The 19,197-nt window shown below is 43.2% G+C and overlaps 1 protein-coding gene across 1 annotated transcript in view; it reads right to left on the reverse strand.

The window, feature by feature from the left end:
• TRPC7 (transient receptor potential cation channel subfamily C member 7) overlaps positions 1-19,197 on the reverse strand; it is a 146,504-nt gene that overhangs the window by 84,540 nt on the left and 42,767 nt on the right. Inside the window, exon 3 of the mRNA XM_059174643.1 lies at positions 11,742-11,924. Within this exon, the coding sequence (XP_059030626.1) occupies positions 11,742-11,924 (183 nt within the window). The remainder of the gene's footprint in view (positions 1-11,741; positions 11,925-19,197) is intronic.

Below are 19,197 nucleotides of genomic sequence, written 5' to 3' on the forward strand. Positions count from 1 at the left end.
AGTATGTGATCTATTTTGGTGAATGTTCCATGTGCATTCGGAAAGAATGTGTATTTTGCTGCTTTAGGATGAAATGCTCTGAATATATCTGTTAAGTCCGTCTGGTCCAGTGTATCATTCAAAGTCATTGTTTCCTTGTTGCTCTTCTGATTAGATGATCTGTCCATTGTTGTGAGTGGAGTGTTACAGTCCCCTACTATTACTGTATTATTATCAATGAGTTTTTTAACTTTGTTGTTAATTGCTTTATAGAATTGGCTACTCCCATATTGGGGACACATTTACAATTGTTAGATCTTGTTGGATAAAGCCACTCTTTATTATGACATAGTGCCCTTCTTCATCTCTTATTAATCTTTGGTTTAAAATCTACTTTGTCTGATATAAGGGTGGCTATTCCAACTATCTTTCGATGTTCATAAGCATGATAGATGGTTCTCCACCCCCTCACTTTCAATCTGGAGGTGTTTTTGGCTCCAAAATGAGTTTCTTGTGAGCAGGATATTGATGGGCCTCAGTTTTTTATCCATTCTGATACCCTGATTTGATTGTAGCATTTATATTCAGAATAATTATTGATAGCTATGAATTTACTGCCATTGTATTACATGTAAGGTTGCTCTTGTCTCTGTTGCTGTCTAGTCTTTGTTGCCTTTGGACTCTCTTTCCTGCTTAAAGGAAAGGAGATTCTCATTCCCCTTTGGTATTTCAGAGCTGGTTTAGTATTCATGTACTCATTTAGTTTTTGCTTGTCTTGGAAAGTTTCTCTCTCCTTCTATTTTGAATGACAGCCTTGATGGATAAAGTATTCTTGGCTGCATACTTTTTACATTCAGCATGTTGAATATATCATGCCGCTCTCTTCTGGCCTGCCATATTTCTCTGAACAGGTCTGCTGCAACCTTATGTGCCCACTCCTGTAGGTTAAGGACCTTTTATCCCTAGCTGTTCTCCAAACTCTCTCTTTATCTTTGTATTTTGCAAGTTTCACTGTGGTAAGACTTGACCTGTTTTTGTTGAATTTGAAGGGAGTTCTCAATGCCTCTTGGACTTGAATTCCCATTTCTTTCCTCAGGTTAGGGAAGTTCTCAGCTATAATTTGTTCAAATAACCCCCCCCTCCCCCAACTTGTCTTCTTCTGGGACACCTATGTTATGGATATTATTGCTCTTTGTGGAATCACTAAACTCCCTAAGTCTTTATTCGTGATCTGTTTTTCCCTCTTCCTTTTCGCCTTCATTATGTTCCATAATTTTGTCTTCTATATCGTCTACTGGATCCTCTGCTTCTTCCACCTCATTGTGATTACATCTACTTGGTTTTGCATCTCAGTTACAGCATTTTTTATTTTGGCCTAGTTTTTAGGTCTTTTATCTTTGAAGCCAGGGTTTCTCTGGTATCTTGGATGCTTATTTCAAGTCCAGTTAGTATTCTTATGACTCTTGTTCTAAATTACTCTTCAGATATATTGCTTATATCTATTTTGAGCAAATCCCTGGCTATGATTTATTCTCCATGTTTCTTTCTGGGAGAATTCCTCCTTCTTGTCATCATGTCTAGGTTTCTGTCTTTTGTGTATCAAGAAAGCTTGTTCTGTTTCCTGGTTGTGAGAGTAATACTATATTAAGAAGGGGCCCTACACTGACCAGGGCTTGGTGCTTCAGAAGGTGTTTCTAGTGTATGCTCTGTGCACTCTGCCATTGTGTTTTGGTTGCTCTTTCCCACAGGTCAGCCCTCTGCATAGTTCCTCCTTGCTTGCCCTGGGGAGTGTTTGGAACTTAAAGTAGATGTTCTTTGATTTGTTTAAGCTAAGCCTGATTAAAAAAACTTTTTAAACTTTTTAACCCAAGAAAAGAGAGAAGGAAAAGAAAGGAACAAAAAAACAAGCAAACAAACAAAAATGATTAGCCTGATTCCAAAGAATAAGAAAGAAGAAAAAAGGAAAGAATGAAAAAGAAAAAGAAGTCTAATCCAAAAAATAAGAAAAGGAAACAAGCAAACCAACCAACAAAAAAGTATAAGCCTGATACCAAAGAAAAGAAAAGAGCGAGAGAGAGAAAGAGAGAGAGAGAGAGAGAGAGAGAGAGAGAGAGACTGGTCTTATTCCACCAGAACTGAAGCTGACTCTTTGGAGCATTCTTTGATTAGCAGACCTGGTACATGCGTTGGGTGGTGTCTTCTGGGGCAGAGGTCCTCTGGGGAAGAGGCCTGCTGAATTGGCTCACAGTCATACCTGCCCTTGTAAAGATGCCCCTGCCAGGCAGAGGGGTGGGGTTTGGTTTAAATGACTCCAGCCTTCACTGGAGGTGCTGTGTTTCTGAAATCTGATTATGGTGGTAGTGGGGGTGGAAGATGGCATCACCCCATCCTCTTATCTCCAGGGAGGGGGATCTTACAGCCACTGCTGTTCAGGAGGCCCTCACAGAAAAACAGTCTCCTCTCCTGTGTTCCAGGCTTTCATCAGATCCCTGCCATTACCCTGTCTGTACCTGGATGTTGACATGCCTGGTGTCACAGTTCTTCTGTGTTTGTCTCTGGCTGGTGGCTGGGATTCAAAACTCCAAATCTTAAAGGGCTTGGCAAGGTGTGGACCCACTCCCCTTCCCCAGAGAAGAGCCTCAAAGTGCTGTGCCTGACCCCATTCTGTCCCAGGAAATCAGTCACATGGTGTGGGGCCTAGGCATGGTGGCTGGAATCTGTTTTGACACAGTGAAAAGCTGCGACCAGATTATCTGCCCTCTGAGCTCCTTTCTGGCCCCTGCTGCTAAATGGCTGCTAGCTGGCTCCCAGTGGGCCTTTTGTTCTTGGAGAGGCAAAATATCCTCTTCTAAATGTACTCCAGGAAGGGGAACGATCTCTTCCAGTGCGACCCAGGAACCCCACACCGCAGTGCCTTGTGTGCGCCGCTCTGTCTCTGACTCTCTCCCTCTCTCCCTGACTTCACTCTGTGAAAACGGTTCCCTCCCCTTTGTGGTTCTGTGGCTCCGAACCTGGTTCATGGCTCCGAACCTCAGATCTACAATGTAATTTCCCTTCAATTGTGTAGATCATTTTCTTAATCCTCAGATCTATTTCCTGCTTGTTCAAAATGATTTGATGTTGATCTAGCTGTGTTTGAGGGATGAGGCAAGGTCAGGGTCCCGCTATTAGTCTGCCATCTTAACTCCTCCCTCAATACTGTTTAGTCTTGAGGATAGGTCTACTTCTAAGGTGAACATGGCAAACAGCTTCCTTTAGCTCATATTTATTATGCATATACCATATTCTAGCTGCATTATGTGTGTTAAAAAACACTGATTATTGCTTATTAGGTATTATCTGTGCTCATTATAGAGATAAGGAAACTGAGGCCCAGGAATGAATTAATTTGTCTGAAGTCACATATCTAGTAGGAAAAGGGCTTAGGACTTGAACATGCACAGTCAGGCTTCTAGATGAAATATACTGCTGCCCGACAGGTTTTCTTTTTCCTCTGAGAGTTTTTCCCCAGGCAGTTAAGTGGTCCGTACATACTTGGATTGGTCCTTCTTAAGATTTGCTGCTTGAGAAAAACAAAACTTCCTTTTCCTACATAAAACATAGCCCATCTGAGCTGAGAGTAGTGGACATTGATAATTATTGGGCTGTGTGGTCAGGCTAGGGCTACGAAGTGCTGAGAGGAATCCCCAAAGAGGTTGCTGATGGATGCTTTTGACACCAATGGATTCCAACAGCATTTGGCAGCTACTGGGTATCCTGGGGCACAGTTCTGGGTAGTGCCTGACTGGCCAGGCTGTGTTTGTGACAACTCTGATTTTCTTAACTCAGAGCATCTGGTAAAATGATACCTCAGCAGGAAAACACAGTGGGAGAACGTCTGCTTAGAGCATGTGAGTGTCTGAATGGACTCTCAGATGTCCTCTAGAAAGCCCTGATGTCCTTAGGTCCCCTTTGCTCACTGTCCCTGTGCTCTGTGCAGAGAGGAAGTGAAACAGAACCACAGCAGAGGTCATCTTCCCTCCATCCTTCTAGTGTCCCTCCCCGTGGTCACTGCATTTGGGTGAAGGGTTTCAGGCAGATGTGCATCTATTGCTGGGTCTCATTGTGTCCTTTAACACAGATTTCAGCCAGCAGGCTCTTGGGCATCAGGGTCCCCCTTATCTGGGAGTCTGCTGCAGGCCAGCAGGCTCAGCAGCTTAATGAAAGCCACATACTTAGTGACTGGAGAGTTTGAGCAGGCCGGCACTTAACTGTAACACTGTATTGAGACCCAACATGTTCTGTTTTCTTCTCCTGGGAATTTTTCCAGGTAGAAAAGTGGGTCCATTTGCAGCATGGCTGTAAAATGTGCACAAGGTGGTGATTTTTGGAAGAAAGAAGCAAAGGAACTTCTGTTGGGTTTAGAGGTCCTGGCCCAGCTTTACAGAGTGGTGATGTGAGTGGAATTGTTCCCATCCCCAGCTCACCCCACCCTACTTGGCATTATTCTCTGGGAGAAACTTATGAGTGTATTTTGTGCATTTCTGGGCCCTATGTCTATGAAAAAAATCTCAAAATGAAATTGACAGCTTGGAATTGAGGTTCATGGAGGACATTGATTTAATGTGTTATTATTATTTTTTTTTTGGTAGAGATTTTCTATTTTTATTAAGAACACTGACTATTCACAAAGAATTTACCACCTTCCCTCTTGGCTGGGCTGTTGGATCTACTGTTCAGTTGTTTGTTCATCTCCCATGGGATTTTTCCCCAATTTTTTTCACTTTTTTCAGGCTGCCTTCTACCTCAGAGGGTGATCCTGTTTCCTATTTATAGAAAGCTTGAGGCTGTTAGCATGAATTCTTTCAACTTTTATCATTTGGAAGTCATTAGAGCTATTTGCCCAATAGCTTCATTCTTCTCTCCTTTCAACATATGGCAGGATTATACATCCCAGGTTCCCTCATGGTATTGTGGGTGGTGTGACTAATTGTTGACCGTGAGTCGTAAGTGGAAATAATGTGTGTCACTTCTAGGTGGAAGCATTTCCTTGCTAGTGTGGGACTCTCCATCGCTGGAGTTCCCTTTGACAGGGTGGGGCCACTGGAGAGAGTAGCTGTCCTATCAGCCTGAGTTTCTGAGTGAATTCTGTTCCAAGACAGAAATAGGATGAGCAATAAATAAGACTTTTTTCGCTGAAAGTCACTATAACTTTGGCTTTGCTTGTCAACGGAGCTTAATGATGCCTGTCTTTATTAATATCATGTCCCTCTTGCCCAACAGTTATGCTGCATCTATACCCATCCTGTTTGCCTTCTAGCCTTTCTCCTCATATTTACAGCTGCTTCTCATTAAAGTTTTCCAGTGGCTTCCTCTTATTCTTGAAAAAAAGAATGAGAACAAAATTCTCTAGCATGCTTAATGAGCCTCTGCATGGTCTGGTCCCTGCCTGCTTCTTGACATTCATCCCACACCCCACTCTTCCTTATGCCTTCCAACTCAGCCACATTCACCTTCTTTCAGTTTCTCTTATATGCTATGTTTTCTCTTACCACAGGGCCTTTGAATTTGCTTTGAACATGTTCTATCCTTTAGAAATGTCCTCCCCATATCTGGTTAACTTTTATTCTTTAGCTCTCAGAGCAAGTATGACTTCCTCAGAGAAACCTTCATTGACTTCCCTGATTAGGTGACATCTGACTTTAGAAGTTATAATATCATGGTCTTCTCTTTTATAATACTTACTTCAAATCCAACATCACAATTTATTGGTGTGGTATGTTGATTATAATCTGTCTCTCCCTTGATGACTGATATCCTGTCCTTTATTCAGCACCGTGTCCCTAGTAATTAGCATGGCATGCTTTGTTGGTACTCACTGAAAGATTGTTGAAGGCATGAGTGAGGATATAGGTCCATACTGTCCAGTGTGGTACCCACTGCCCATGACCGGCTTTGCTATTTGAACTAATTCATTTAAAAAATACTAAGAATTCAGTTCCATAATTACCTTAGCCACATTTCCAGTGCTGGCTAGCCATGCTAAGAAGCTAGCACCTACTGTGTTAGACAGCAGAAAATAGAACATTTGCATCATCACAGAAAATTCCCTGGGATAGTGCTGCCAGGATAAAGTCCAAGTGGCTATGTAATGAAATGCCCTCAAGAATTGTGTTCTGAGAAGCTTTTCAGTCTGCTCCTTTCCCACAGTGATACGGCCATGGGGAAGCACTTGTCGCCCTCTAAACATAGCCTCATCCATGCCACTCTCCCTCAGGTATCTGTGACTCTCAGCTTTCACCTCCCTCTGCCTAAATTGTCCTCCCTTGCTTCTCTGCTAAACTGACATCCCATCTGACACCTCTCATCCTTTTAGCCCTGTCTCAAGCATTTCTGGGCTTCTGGGAAACTTTTCCTGGGGTCCTGTGGGCTGAGCTGGTCACTGCTTCCTCTGGCCTCCACGCTGTCCGTTCCTGTTTCTGTTTGTCCTGCTCAGACAAGATTGTAATGGTCGTTCACACTTCTCTCTCCTTTGTTCTCTTGTTCTCTCTCTTTTGCTAGATGAACCCCTCAAGGGTGAGGCCTGGGTCTTGATCTCTTCAGTCTCTCCCATGCTTAGCATAAAGTTGGTGGTGTGGTGGACACAGTGAATGTTTATTAAATGATGCCTAAGTAAGTGAATGAAAATCATAGGGAATATTATTTCCTTAGTACAATGGTATGGAAAAAAGGGAACTGTCTTAATAGGGTTAGTGAGCCCCCCTCCACTTTAACTCCTTGTCCCTCTCTTTGTTCTGTCCCAGGGCTTTATTTTATGTGAGACTAGCTTTCTGAGCTAGGAATCACCTAGGAACTTGGCAGAGTCAGGAAAAGTGCAGCTCTCAGAGTCTGGCAGACTCAGCAAAGTGAAACTGCTCCCATAGGAGGGTAGGGAGTCTCATCAGTCTCATTCCTCCCATAGGAGGGTAGGGAGGAAAGATGGCCAGTGCCTTGCTTAGGTTCCACAAACCAAGCCACAGGCCAGGACACCAGACAGCGGGGGGCCACCTGCAAGTCTGAAAGTGACTACTGTGACCTCAACTTTGCTCAGCTAGTGAGGTGTAGAGGCTGCTGCTGCTACAGTCATAGCATCCCTGTCCCCACCTTACCTACCACCTGATGGCTCTTTAAGAACAGGACTATCATACCCACCTTGGGATGCCCAGAAGACCAGTCAGTGTCTACAGAGCTCACAGGCAGTGGCTGAAACAGCATGTCAGATTGAACTACCCCCTTACTGGTGATACTGCCTGGTAACAGACATGCTCTCTACAGTGGGACCAATGTAATTTTGGACAAAATATTCATGTGTTCTTCTTTTTTAAAAAATAATGTATCTTTGCTTAGTTATGTCCAAAGAACCTCCATTTCCTCTCTAGGTAGAGGTAAGGCTTCTGTTGTGCAAAATTGGACCTTCAGGGTCCTTTTGTCCCATTCTCTTGTGACATTTGAACTCGAATGACACATATCTACAAAGTTCTTTCAGTGAATAGGAGGTTTATATGATCCCCATCTAGGCAGACCTGGAGTCAGGAAGAAGCAAGGGATAATGCAGGGGAAAGGAAGATAATATCCCTGTGAGCCTAGAGATGAATCAAGGGATCAAGAGGAGAGAAAGGGAGGGGTGAGAGTAAAGGGTTCAGATGTGTGTCTTCAGTTAATCAAGTTGAAGAGAGCACCAATGATTGAGTCTGGATCTCTGTGACCAGCTGGTCAGCACTGAGCACGTGCTAGATACTGGGCTCCTTTTATGGCTGCAGCCTGGGTCTGGCTGAGCCTAAATGGATTTTGAGACTGGTTGGGTCTTTCCTGTTGGTGGAGCTGGAAGTTCCCTAAGCATTTATTTAGAGTTGATATGCAGAGGGAGAAGAGTGCCTTTAAGAAGATATTAGGCATGATTCTGTGGGGCCAGAGATAGCTAGAAGTGGAGAAGACAACAAGATGTCTGCCAGTCCCATTGGCCCTGAAGAAGACCAAGGCCTGTATATGGCAGGCTGTGAGCCAAAGTTGGAGGGATTGGTTTCTTTATCCATGAGGCCCAAGTGGAGTTACTTCTGAGGTTATGTGTGACTCAGCCTGGGGAGAGAAGCCTCCTTGCTTCTTAATAAGGCAAGCCTGGCTTCCAAAGGGATCATAACCTGTTAAGTCTGGTATGGAGAGATGGGTGACAGAAATGTGTTAAGTAACATGAACATGGGCTCTAAGCCATTGTAGTGTACATAGTGTACATATATGTACATAGGATACATTCATACCCACAGGCTGATGGGCCCAATGCTATTTGAGGCACACTTACTTTATCCCATTTGATTCTTATCATAATCCTATGAAATAGGTATTATTATCCATACTTAATAAACCAAGTGAGACATGGAGAGGTTAAGTGTCTTGCTCAGGTGACTCCATTAATAATGGTTGGGTCAAGATTAACCTCAAAGGGCACCTTCTGAGCCACTTTTCCAAAACTGTCTTCCAAACACAATGATTAACATTTCATATAACACATATATGTGGGTTTTTGGGGAGGCTGAGTTACTTTCTTAAAACGGAAGTCATGGAGAAAAACCATATCCTCACAAGACCTTTTGTCTTTTCTGGAAGAATTTTAGGCTATAATGATAATGTCCTTACCCAAGGGGAAGTTTCTAGCATTTTCTAGGGAAAAGACAAAGGACAAGGTAGGGAGTATCTCTGGAAATAGAAGGACCCCCCACCTGGTTCCAAGGAAGGAGGACATCATTGAATGACAACAATGATGCTTCCCTATGGAACTCCAGAGAACTTTACAGTTTGCAGAGCATTTACTCTCATATCATCCTATTTGAAGGTTCACAGGAAATGGGAGCAGAAGCTTATATGCCCATTTTGGAATGGAAGGAAGGAAGGATGAGACTTAGAGACCTTCAGAGACTGGTCCAAAACCATGTGGCTAGTAAGTGAAGGAATCATGCTAAAAATCTGGTTTTGTGACACCTACTTCATGATTCTTTTCTGTTTACCAGGTGGCCCCTTGTGCAATGGTGGGAAAATTGTCTTGATCTCATAGAGGCTGACATTATGACTGAGCCAGACGGAGGATCAGACATTAGTGTGGTGTGTGAAAAGAGGCAGACATTTAGGTGAGGGACACAATCCAGGGCTCATTATCAGCCACAGGGCAGCACCCACCGCATTTAGATCTGTGCGTTTCATAGCTCAAAGAGGCTGATTTGACATTAGAGTTTCCATGGATATATCTACATGGAAAATGAGTTTCATCAGTGTTCCATGAGAAAGAGTTGTGTGGTCAAGTAATACATATTGTACTCTTTTTCTTTTAATTAGAGTAGCAAAGCATATTAAAGCTCTGTAATGTCTTTAAACAAAGAAATCTTTTTGACTCTACTTAACTCAGGATCTCCCAATTTATTAACACAACACCATTTTTAAAGATCCTACTTAGTAGCAGCCCATAAAACTGCCAAGAACAATTAGTTTGCTTTAATGACTGAATTAGTGGTTTGATTTGATATCATGTGGGCAAAGGCTTAGGAATTTTTTATGGTTCTGTATTCTAGCCTTAAAGCTATTATATTTATCAGGTGCAAAGGGAATGTATTTATAAAGAGGCTTTGATGCTAGTCATTTCATAACTCAAAGACCTAGGGTTAGATTGTGCCCGTGGAAGCATGCTAAAGTTCATAAATTAAAAATTAAATCTCATTATAATATTAATGTATCTTTTTAATATTAGGTATTTTCACTATAACTCATGATAGAATAAATGTCAAGGGAAGCTCTGTGTCTGTCTGCTGTTACATAATGGTACACACGGTTTGAGAGAATTTATCCATTGGAGGTGTTTCAAATGAGCAAGGCTGACTTTTTAGGCAGGTGGTTTATCATCTTCCCACCCACAAACTGCTGCGGACACTTGACATTCATGATGCATATTTCCTGAGGCCTTTATGACTCCTAATTGGCAAATACCACTAAATAATTTCCCTCATGAAGCCTTTTTTATTGTGCCCTGAACCGTCCTGTTCATGGTATACTTCTCTTTTTCTTCTCATTCATCACCAGGGCAGTTTTGTACTCAGTAGTTGACAACAAGGGGAACACGTAGCTCTGAGGTAGTGGCCAGACTTCTGGACTAGCTGACTAATCTACCCTCCCTGATGGTGTTGCTAGAGGTTTGGATTTATGTTTCAGAAAAATGGTGACCGCTTGCATTTAATGGGTCGTTGCAATTGCTCATAAATAGCCAAATGGCAAATATAAATCTGCAGATGCCAAGCATCTCCTGTTCTTCGGGTTTTCAGGGACATCTTCACTTCCACCCTATGCTCCTCCCCTGTGCTGGGAGGCAGGGAAGGAAGGAAGGAAGCAAGCAAGCAAGCAAGCAAGCAAGCAAATGCTTGTGATTCTGGAAATTCAAGCTCATCGTTACCACGACTAATAGCTTCCATAGCAGGGTTTGTGTGAACTCCAAGGCTGTGGGTATCTTCAGCAGCTTCTGAATTAGAATGCTGTGCTTTGATGAAAAGCCTCATTGAGCTCTTGGGATTGATGAAAAAAATGAGAATTTTCCTGACCCCAGAAAATAAGGTTGTACTTGAAGCTATAGCCTGCTTCTTCTCTTTTCATAGGCCTGTGTTTTTGAATGGTAATTGAAGGCCACATTTCCTATGATTTGTCCACTTTATCTTTGGGACCCAGAGTCTTTGAACAAAGCTATTTTTCCTAGGTTGATTATTATTATTATTATTAAAAGTAAGAGGGACAGGAAGATTTTTTCAAACTTGGAAGCTCTAACTAGATGATTTGCACAGATGCATGTGGTTTGTTGAAAGATGGTTCCCTCCATACAAATTAACGTAAGCAAGAGAAGTGCCCAGAGGTCAGTTTGGGGACATTGAAAATACCCCAGTATTGACCCTGTGAAATAGCTGGGAAAAAATAAAAACCCTTGAAGGCTGAGCACCCATTTTGCATATACGCAAAGCACAGTAATTATGAAACACATTGATCTTTGGAGCGCTGCAGTTTTCATCAGGATGGATGACATCATCTAATGTCAGAGCAGATTCTAAAGAATCCAGAGTCCATCCAGAGTGGAGGCATAATTGACTTTTGCTGCTTAGGACTCAGTCTGACCACCCACTGTGGGCCTGAGGGCTGCTGGGTGCTTGTGGCCATTAAAGACACCTTGAGGTTGACTGAGGAGGTGGACAAGCTTACTCCTGTGAAAAGTCTCCTTGAGCTTCCTACTAAGTACTTGCATAAGCCTTTGGAATGAAATTCCTCTAAGGCTCCCAGAACCCTGGCTCCCACAAAGCCTCCACGTTAAACATTTCTACTCAGCAAGCCCCTAGGCATACAGATCTCAATCAGTGCTATTGACAGACCAGCGTGATTCATTTTCTTGGGAAAACTGGGGAATTGGCGTCCTAGCTGATGTCAGGTCACATTGTCCCTGCCAGTCATTTGGAGGCTGAAAATCTCCTCTGTTGTTTTCCAGGCCAAAGCCTGCTCGTGGAATTACAGTCCTGCTGCCTTTCCCTTGGTGGGCTGGGGAGTGAAGGAAGGGGGTCACTGAGAGGAGCTTTGAGCAGTCCTGCAAGGCTGGCCATTCTCTGTCTAGAGAACAGTCGGGAGATTGGTGTTTTCACAGTCTCCTCATGGGAACGTAAAATACGCTTGGGCACAAAACTAGGCCAACAGCCCCGCAAGGCGGGAAGGCCTAGAGAGGTGGGGAAGCTTACCTTCTTGACTTCGTATTTAATGGCGAGTTTGATGCGGCTCAGGCTTGGACGGTGGTGGTCGGACCAGACTTGGAAGTTCATATCTCCATTTAAAATTGCTTCCACCTCTTCCGTGTCTCGGCATAGGTCTAGCACGCCCACCACAAAATCCTTGCATTGCATAGATAACTTCCTGTAATCGTTCTGACAGAATAAAGAGAAATCAGGGGTGTGTCACATGGAGCCCCACAGAGCGGCACAGCAGAGCAGCGTGGATCAGTAACTGTCCACCAAGTGTGAGCTCATGGAGAGCACTGGAACCAGGGCTGGGCTGTGTCTAGAAGGCACAGCAGCTTAGAGGGGCCTCTTCTCTAAGCTGGGATTGGACAGGGTGGGCTCCAAGGGCTACCTGCTTCGGAGTCACGGCGGGTGCACGCTGGAACTGCAGATTCCCAGGGCCCCTCATGGACTGAGTCAGAATTCCTGCCACTGACACCCAGGATCTATCCTTTAACCTTGTTCTCTAAGGGATTTTGATGGCAGCTGATGCCCATCCTGGCTCTTTCAAAGTAGCACTTCTTTGTGCCCAGTTCTGAGAGAGGGGTGATAAAGAAATGAACTTTGGAAGCTGGAAATAACACTTCACTCATTTACTACCCACTTAGAGTGGTTAACTGTTGTACACAGAAAGTTTACTGGAAGATATGGCTGATAGGCTAAAACTGGAAAAAAATGCACATAGGTGTGCTTTCTTTTTAGGGGCTGGAAAATCTGCTTATAAATTATAAATTTAAAAATCAAATGTAATTTAAAACTAATGGGATCCTTTCTTACCACATATCCTTTTGTATGGCAAATCGTGGCTCCTTAAATTGCCAGTTGGGTAAACATCTTTAGACCTTTGTTTTGTTTTGTTTTGTTTTGTTAATAACAAATGCCTATCCCTAGGCATACCTTTCAGAATTATCTTTGGGAGTCTGCGGTTCCTTCCTGAGTGACAGGCTGGCTTCTCTCCCCGCCCCGCCCCAGGCAGATTGCTTCAATTCCAAATAATGATCCAAAATGTTGGACAAAAAAATGTTTCATGTCACCCTCATACCAATACTCCCCAGAAATATTTTCCTTTAGAGGTTTCCTTGTTTATTTCTTAGTTGAAACAAGTCTATTCAGAAAGGACATGAGAGCCAAATGTCACTTTTAATGTTAATCAATGTCAATAGCCTTCAGACTGGTAAGTAGTAGTTGGTAAATAGGAATGCAAGTTTGCTTTTCCAGAATTTGGATTCCTGAGTAAATAGGTGGGAACCTGGCAAACTGTAGAAGCTGAGCTATTTTTCTGAATTAAGGATTCTTGTCTTCTTCTAGCACTGCCACATCAAAATATCACTGTGCATTACAGAAGGAGGGCGGTAAGTGTTTGTTTGCTGGGAGGAGGATCAAGAAAATGTTTTCTGACAAGAATGGCCTTCATTTTCCTATATAATTTAAGAAGAAAAAGGAAAATTCTGGGTAGAAAGAGAAGACTGCTCAGCTCGGGCAGACTGTTATGGAGAAGGATTCAGAGAGGATACTTGTAGTCTTCTAGGTTTTGGCATAGTGCTGGGTGATGAGATGAAGAGCTGTATTCTGTGCTCCTCCATCCTGAACATCTCTCCCTCCGTCCTTCCCTCCCTGTGTTCCTTCTGTCCCTCATTACTGAGGGCCTGTTATGTACTCAGCATGAAAAATTGGCAATGAGCAGGGCAGATGTGGTTTCTGAGTTAGTGTGGGGTAGAGGCGAGGCATCCACTCTCTGGGTTGTGTAACAGTAATGCTAGGAAAAACTTGCTCAGAATGTATTCCGGCTAAGATATTCTGAGAGCCCTGATGAACCAGGGGTGGGAAACTCAAGGGACTGGGCTCAGCAAAAAGGACCTGTTCAACTCTGGCTGTCCTGCTGCTGCAGCTCAGGTGTCCTGAGCATTTCTGGCCCCTACTCTGTCACCTTTCTTGTCTCTGTCTTGAGAAGGAGGAGTCTCTTAATATTGTCACCTGTTCCTGGTAAGGCAGACACTTCCCTGTTAGTTAGACATGACCTCATCTCTTGGTAGAAACTCCTGCCTAGAGCTGAGTGCAGGGTTAGATACAGAAAAGAAATGGAAAGGGCTTGACCTAGCCCATGACCCAAGCTCCACCTGCTAGGGACATGAGATTGTACTGCCCTAGAGTCTCTGCACGTTTCTGCGCTCAGCACAGTTCACAATACAAGGTATAATTCCCCCCCCCCCCCAAGGTTTTAGCTTCCCTGGGCTCTTTCAGCTAACCTGGCCATAAAAAGTTGGGGGGACCCACTATACAGTGTAGCCAAACATGTACTTTGCTTTTGCTTTCTGCATTAGACAGACTGGGAGACAACAAACCTGGTGTCTGCAGATGGCTGGGAGAGTCAGAGAAAACTCAGGCCTGCCGGGAAGACAGAGGTGACATGGATAAGGACAGCTACAGATGGTGGGGGTGCTCATGGCCAGGCCCAGGCTTACTAGAGAGGACCACAGGTAAATGTCTCTGGGAAATTATGATGATTGTGATTTATTGGGCCAACCCTGAGCTCAGTAAGCCTTCCGGGTCACACTCTCCCAACTTTAGCTGGAGGTAGATGAGACACACACCCAGGAGTTCACAAGGACCCTTTTAAAAATAATTGCATTTTCTGTGCGTTAAAATCTGCCAGTCCCAATGGGTGACAGATGTTCTATCTGCAGCATCTCACTTAATCCTTAGAAAAATCTCATGATGGAAGGACTGTCAGCATTTCCAACTTAAACGTGAGGAAACTAAGACCGAGAGAGAGAGACAAACAGGTTGAATCCATTTTTCCTTCTATTTGTAACTTACTCACATCTCACAGCCATCCTCCCAACATTGCTGTTGTTATCCGTGGTGGTTTCTGGATCCAGGAAGGTGACCCTCCCATTACTCTGCCCTCTCATTTCCTTGACAGCCACTTTCTCAACTCCTAACTCAGCCATTCATTCTCTTACTTGTTCCTAGGAACCATAGCTCCTTTGGGACCCTACCTTCAGTTCTTCCCACTCTGACCACCGCCTTTTATATGTTGAGCTCACTCCCTCTGGGACCCCAATCCCAGCAATCTTCTCCCAGAGCTACAGGGCTGCTTTGATTATACCTCCCTTTCACTGGTTTTCCTTCCTTTCAGGGGCCTGGCTCCCTCCCTGCAGTGCTTATAATCAGGGGCAATCCTTATAAATCATCCCCGTCTATATCATCAACTCTCTTCTCCTCTTATTTCATCCTTCTTACTAGACAGAATTCTGACCTTAGTTGAGTCTACTTCTCCACTGCCCTGTTCCTGCCTCTGCAGAGAAAATGTGGCTGCACAAGACACAGCCGTGCTGATCAGGCATGCCATCAACCACCTCCACCTCCGGCGGTCCTCGATGTCTCTGGGGAGCTTACCCTCCCTCTCTCCTGACAAGTATTCTGTACCTTCTCCTCTCAGTCTTCTGACACCTCCCCTTCCTCCTGATTTTCAAATGAGGACCTTGTCTCCCATTTTGCTTGAAAAATAGGAATCATCAGAAGAGATGCACCGCATGCTGACGTGCTCACACTTTCTGTCTTCATGCATTTGCACCCATGGACTACTCCCTCTTCCTGCTGCAGAGGAAGTGCTCCTGCTCCTATGTAAGGCCGCCTCCTCTACTTTGGTGTTGGATATCAGCCCATTACACCTACTCAAGCACAGGGTTCCTGCAACCTTCCTTTCTTTCTCCTGTGTTGTCAGTCTCTCCCTTTTCCTACTGGCTTAGTATACAAACATGCTGCTATTCTCTCATCTTAAAAAAGAATTTCTCATGACCCCACTTTTCCCTCCAGTTACAACTACAATTTTCTCTTACTTTTTATAGCAAAACTCCTCAACTGAGTTGTCTATACTCATGGTTTCCAGTTGCCCTCCAGGCATTCTTTCTTATTCCATTCAATAAGGCTTCCACACCCACATCCACTTTCTCCCCTGCGACTGTTTTCATTAGGGTCACAAGTGACTTTTATGTTGCCAAATCCAACCTCATACTACACGACCTATCAAGAGCTTGGATATAGATGATTACTCCCTTCTCTCTGGTACACATTTTTCACTTGGTTTCCAGCCTAACATGCTCTTCTATGTGTTTTTCTTCCCGGATGATTACTTTTTATATTCTTTCTGGATCTCTTTTCTCTTTGATATCTTAATTTTGGAATGCCCCAAAGATGTGCCCTGTCCTTTGAATTCTCCTTTTATCTATTTATACTCACTGCCTTAGTGATCTTATATAAGAGCATTAGATACCATCCACTTGCTGATGACTCCAAAAGTTATGTTTAGCACAACCTTCTCCTGAACTTGACTCAGATATCCACTTACCAAATTGATATCTCCATTTGAATGCCAAATTGTCATTTCACACTTAACAAAACTAGCTCTGGATCTAGTTTTCTCCACCTTAGTTTCCCCCACCCTTTCACTCGCTCAGGACCAAAAACTAAAAACTAAAAAAAAATCTGTCCCAGTCTGCTTTAGCATATTCTCCATATATCAGTTGGAGAGATACTTAGAAGAAGTAGTCAGATCATGGCACTGCCCTGTTCAAACCAGCCAACAGTGTCCCATCCACTCAAAGTAAAAGTGGGGTTGTTATGTCATTCTGCGAGGACATGCATGTGTAGCCCCTCCATTTTCCTCCTGATTTTACTTCGTCTGGTTCTTTCCTTCCCTCCGTCTACTCCAGCCACTCTGACTTCCTTGCTGTTTTTCCTTGCTTCCTTGCTGTACATTTGGCATGGACCAGACCTTTGTACTGGCTATTTTCTTTGCTTGGAATGCTCTTTGTCCAGGCTCTAAATGAATAACTTCCACAACTCATTCAAGTCTGCTCACATGTCACTTTCTCAGAAGCCTTCCTTGACTATCTCTTTAAAAACTTGTAACCCATGAGAGACTCTGGACCTGGGAAAAAAACTGAGGGTTTCAGAGGGGTGGAGGGAGGTGGAGGGAGGGGGTAACAGGGTGATGCGTATTAAAGAGGGCACATGTTGTGATGATCACTGGGTGTTATATTCAACTAATGAATCATTGAACACTACATCAAAAACTAATAATGTGCTATACAGTGGTTACCTGAACCTGGAATGTAAGCTTCTTGAGGGTAGGAAACATTGCTGTTTTATTAATAAGAGTGTAGAACATGGTTTGGAACACGATAGATGTTCCATGAATGTTGAGTCAGTCGGAGCAGTTTACTTGTCTAAGATATCATAGCTACTAAGTGGTTGAGCCAAGATTCAAAACATGTAGATCTGGCCCAAATGCTGCTATCTTTCCTTTCACTGTGTTGCCTCTTCCCTTCTCTTTAGCACACTGTGAAAACTAGAGGCTTAACTGGGGCCGACTGTCATCTAACTTGGGGAAATAAAGGATGGACTGGTATATGGAAATTTGAACACCTAACAGATTCTCCAGTATAGTTAGTGAGTATACAGGTTTTCAAGTCAGGAGGACCTACAGGGTATCATTCTAAGTGAGTTGCCTCTTTGTTTTGTTGTCTATTTCCTTTGCTGTGCAGAAGCTTTTGATCTTGATGAAGTCCCAAAAGTTCATTCTCACTTTTGTTTCCCTTGCCTTTGGAGATGTATCTTGAAAGAAGTTGCTGTGGCTGATATCGAAGAGGTTACTGCCTATGTTCTCCTCTAGGATTCTAAGTGAAATAAGTCACACAAAAACAAATACCATATGGTTTCACTCATACGTGGATTTTAAGAATCAGATGAATCTAGGTGAAGGGAAGGAAAAATAAAACAAGATAAAAACAGAGAGGGAGACAGACTGTAAGGGACTCTTAATTATAGGAAACAAACTGAGGGTGGCTGGAGGGCGGGGAGGGGGAAGATGGGGTAACTGGGTGATGGGCATTAAGGAGGGCGCTTGATATAATTAATGATCACTGGTGTTACATACAACTGATGAATCACTAAATTCTACCTCTGAAATTAATAATACGCTATTAGTTAACTAAATTGATTTTGAATAAAAATTGTAAAGAAAAATAAAATCAGGAGGACCTGGAGTCTGAACTTCTATTTTACTACTTGTTAGTTGTGGGAAATGGAACAAACCATGTACCTCTTCTGCATCTCAGTTTTTTTTTTTTTTTTAAAGGTTTTATTTATTTGACAGAGATCACGAGTAGGCAGAGAGGCAGGCAGAGAGAGAGAGGAAGGGAAGCAGGCTCCCCGCTGAGCAGAGAGCCCAACGCCCCTGAGATCATGACCTGAGCCCAAGGCAGAGGCTTTAACCCACTGAGCCACCCAGGTGCCCCTGCATCTCAGTTTTAAATCTGTAATAATATACACATCATATAATCATTGGAAGAATCAGTACCAAAGCGATGTAAAATGCTTAGTATAGTTAACAAAGAATGACACAAATAACAAAATAAGTAAACACCCAAATAAATAAAAATTTATATTTAATCCTACAAATGGCAATTTAAATCTTTTTATAATTGGCATGCAATGTTACATTAGTTTCAAGTGTACAACATAGTGATTCAACACATCTGTGGTTAAGCAATTATTCTATTATCACTTTATTTTGACCATTGATTTCAAACTCTTGACCTTTGTTCTTTGTGGTGGTTAATTGCTGGAGTGAGAACAAGACTGGCTCATGGGAAAGGAAACATAAAATACAGGAGAAACCCGTGATTTCTTCTCTGTCTCCTTCCAAATCTAATGCACATATCAAAAATATCTCTGGATCTGAATTCACTTTTATCTCTAGTGATCATACCAATGCTGTCCTGGTTAGCACCTCCAGGCACTATCCACAGGTTACCATTCTTGAACTTGATTAAGTCTATAATCTTGCCAGTTCCAAATCAATCTGAATAAATTTGTTTTTCTTGATGAGACCGGGTTTGTGGATAGTGTCGGCATCAGGAATCACCGGATAGTAAATTTCTTGTGTGCCTGCAGAGATCTTTCTCATTTTGCACAACTTACATTTGCTCTTCAGGAGTAATCTCATGAACAGTAATGCAATTCTTGGTGCCATAGATGAAGGTTGTCTCCAGCCTTGTCAGTGCTGGTGACTTCCATTAAATCAGCAATGTGGTTTATATCCGTGTGGACCTTGCTGTCCATCTAAGTGAACTGCTATCTGCAACTCTTCTCTACGTTCTATTAGGGCACATTCAAGTCCGTCCTTAAGGAAAATAACAAGGGGGCTTGTGGGCACTGATCAGTGGACAGAGAGTAAGCATCCCAGTCAGTTTGTCCAGTTTCAGCTCTTGGAAGCTACATTGTGTTATAATGCTCTTTGGGACCGTGAGCTGTGGCTCTGCTGGGCAGGAACCAAGAGGCCCTAAGGTTTTGCATTTTCCAGAATGTCATATTAAGGGAATCCTATATTATGTAACCCTTTGAGACTGGCTTC

Source organism: Mustela lutreola, chromosome 5 (genome assembly GCF_030435805.1).
Source record: "Mustela lutreola isolate mMusLut2 chromosome 5, mMusLut2.pri, whole genome shotgun sequence".
Taxonomy (NCBI): domain Eukaryota; kingdom Metazoa; phylum Chordata; class Mammalia; order Carnivora; family Mustelidae; genus Mustela; species Mustela lutreola.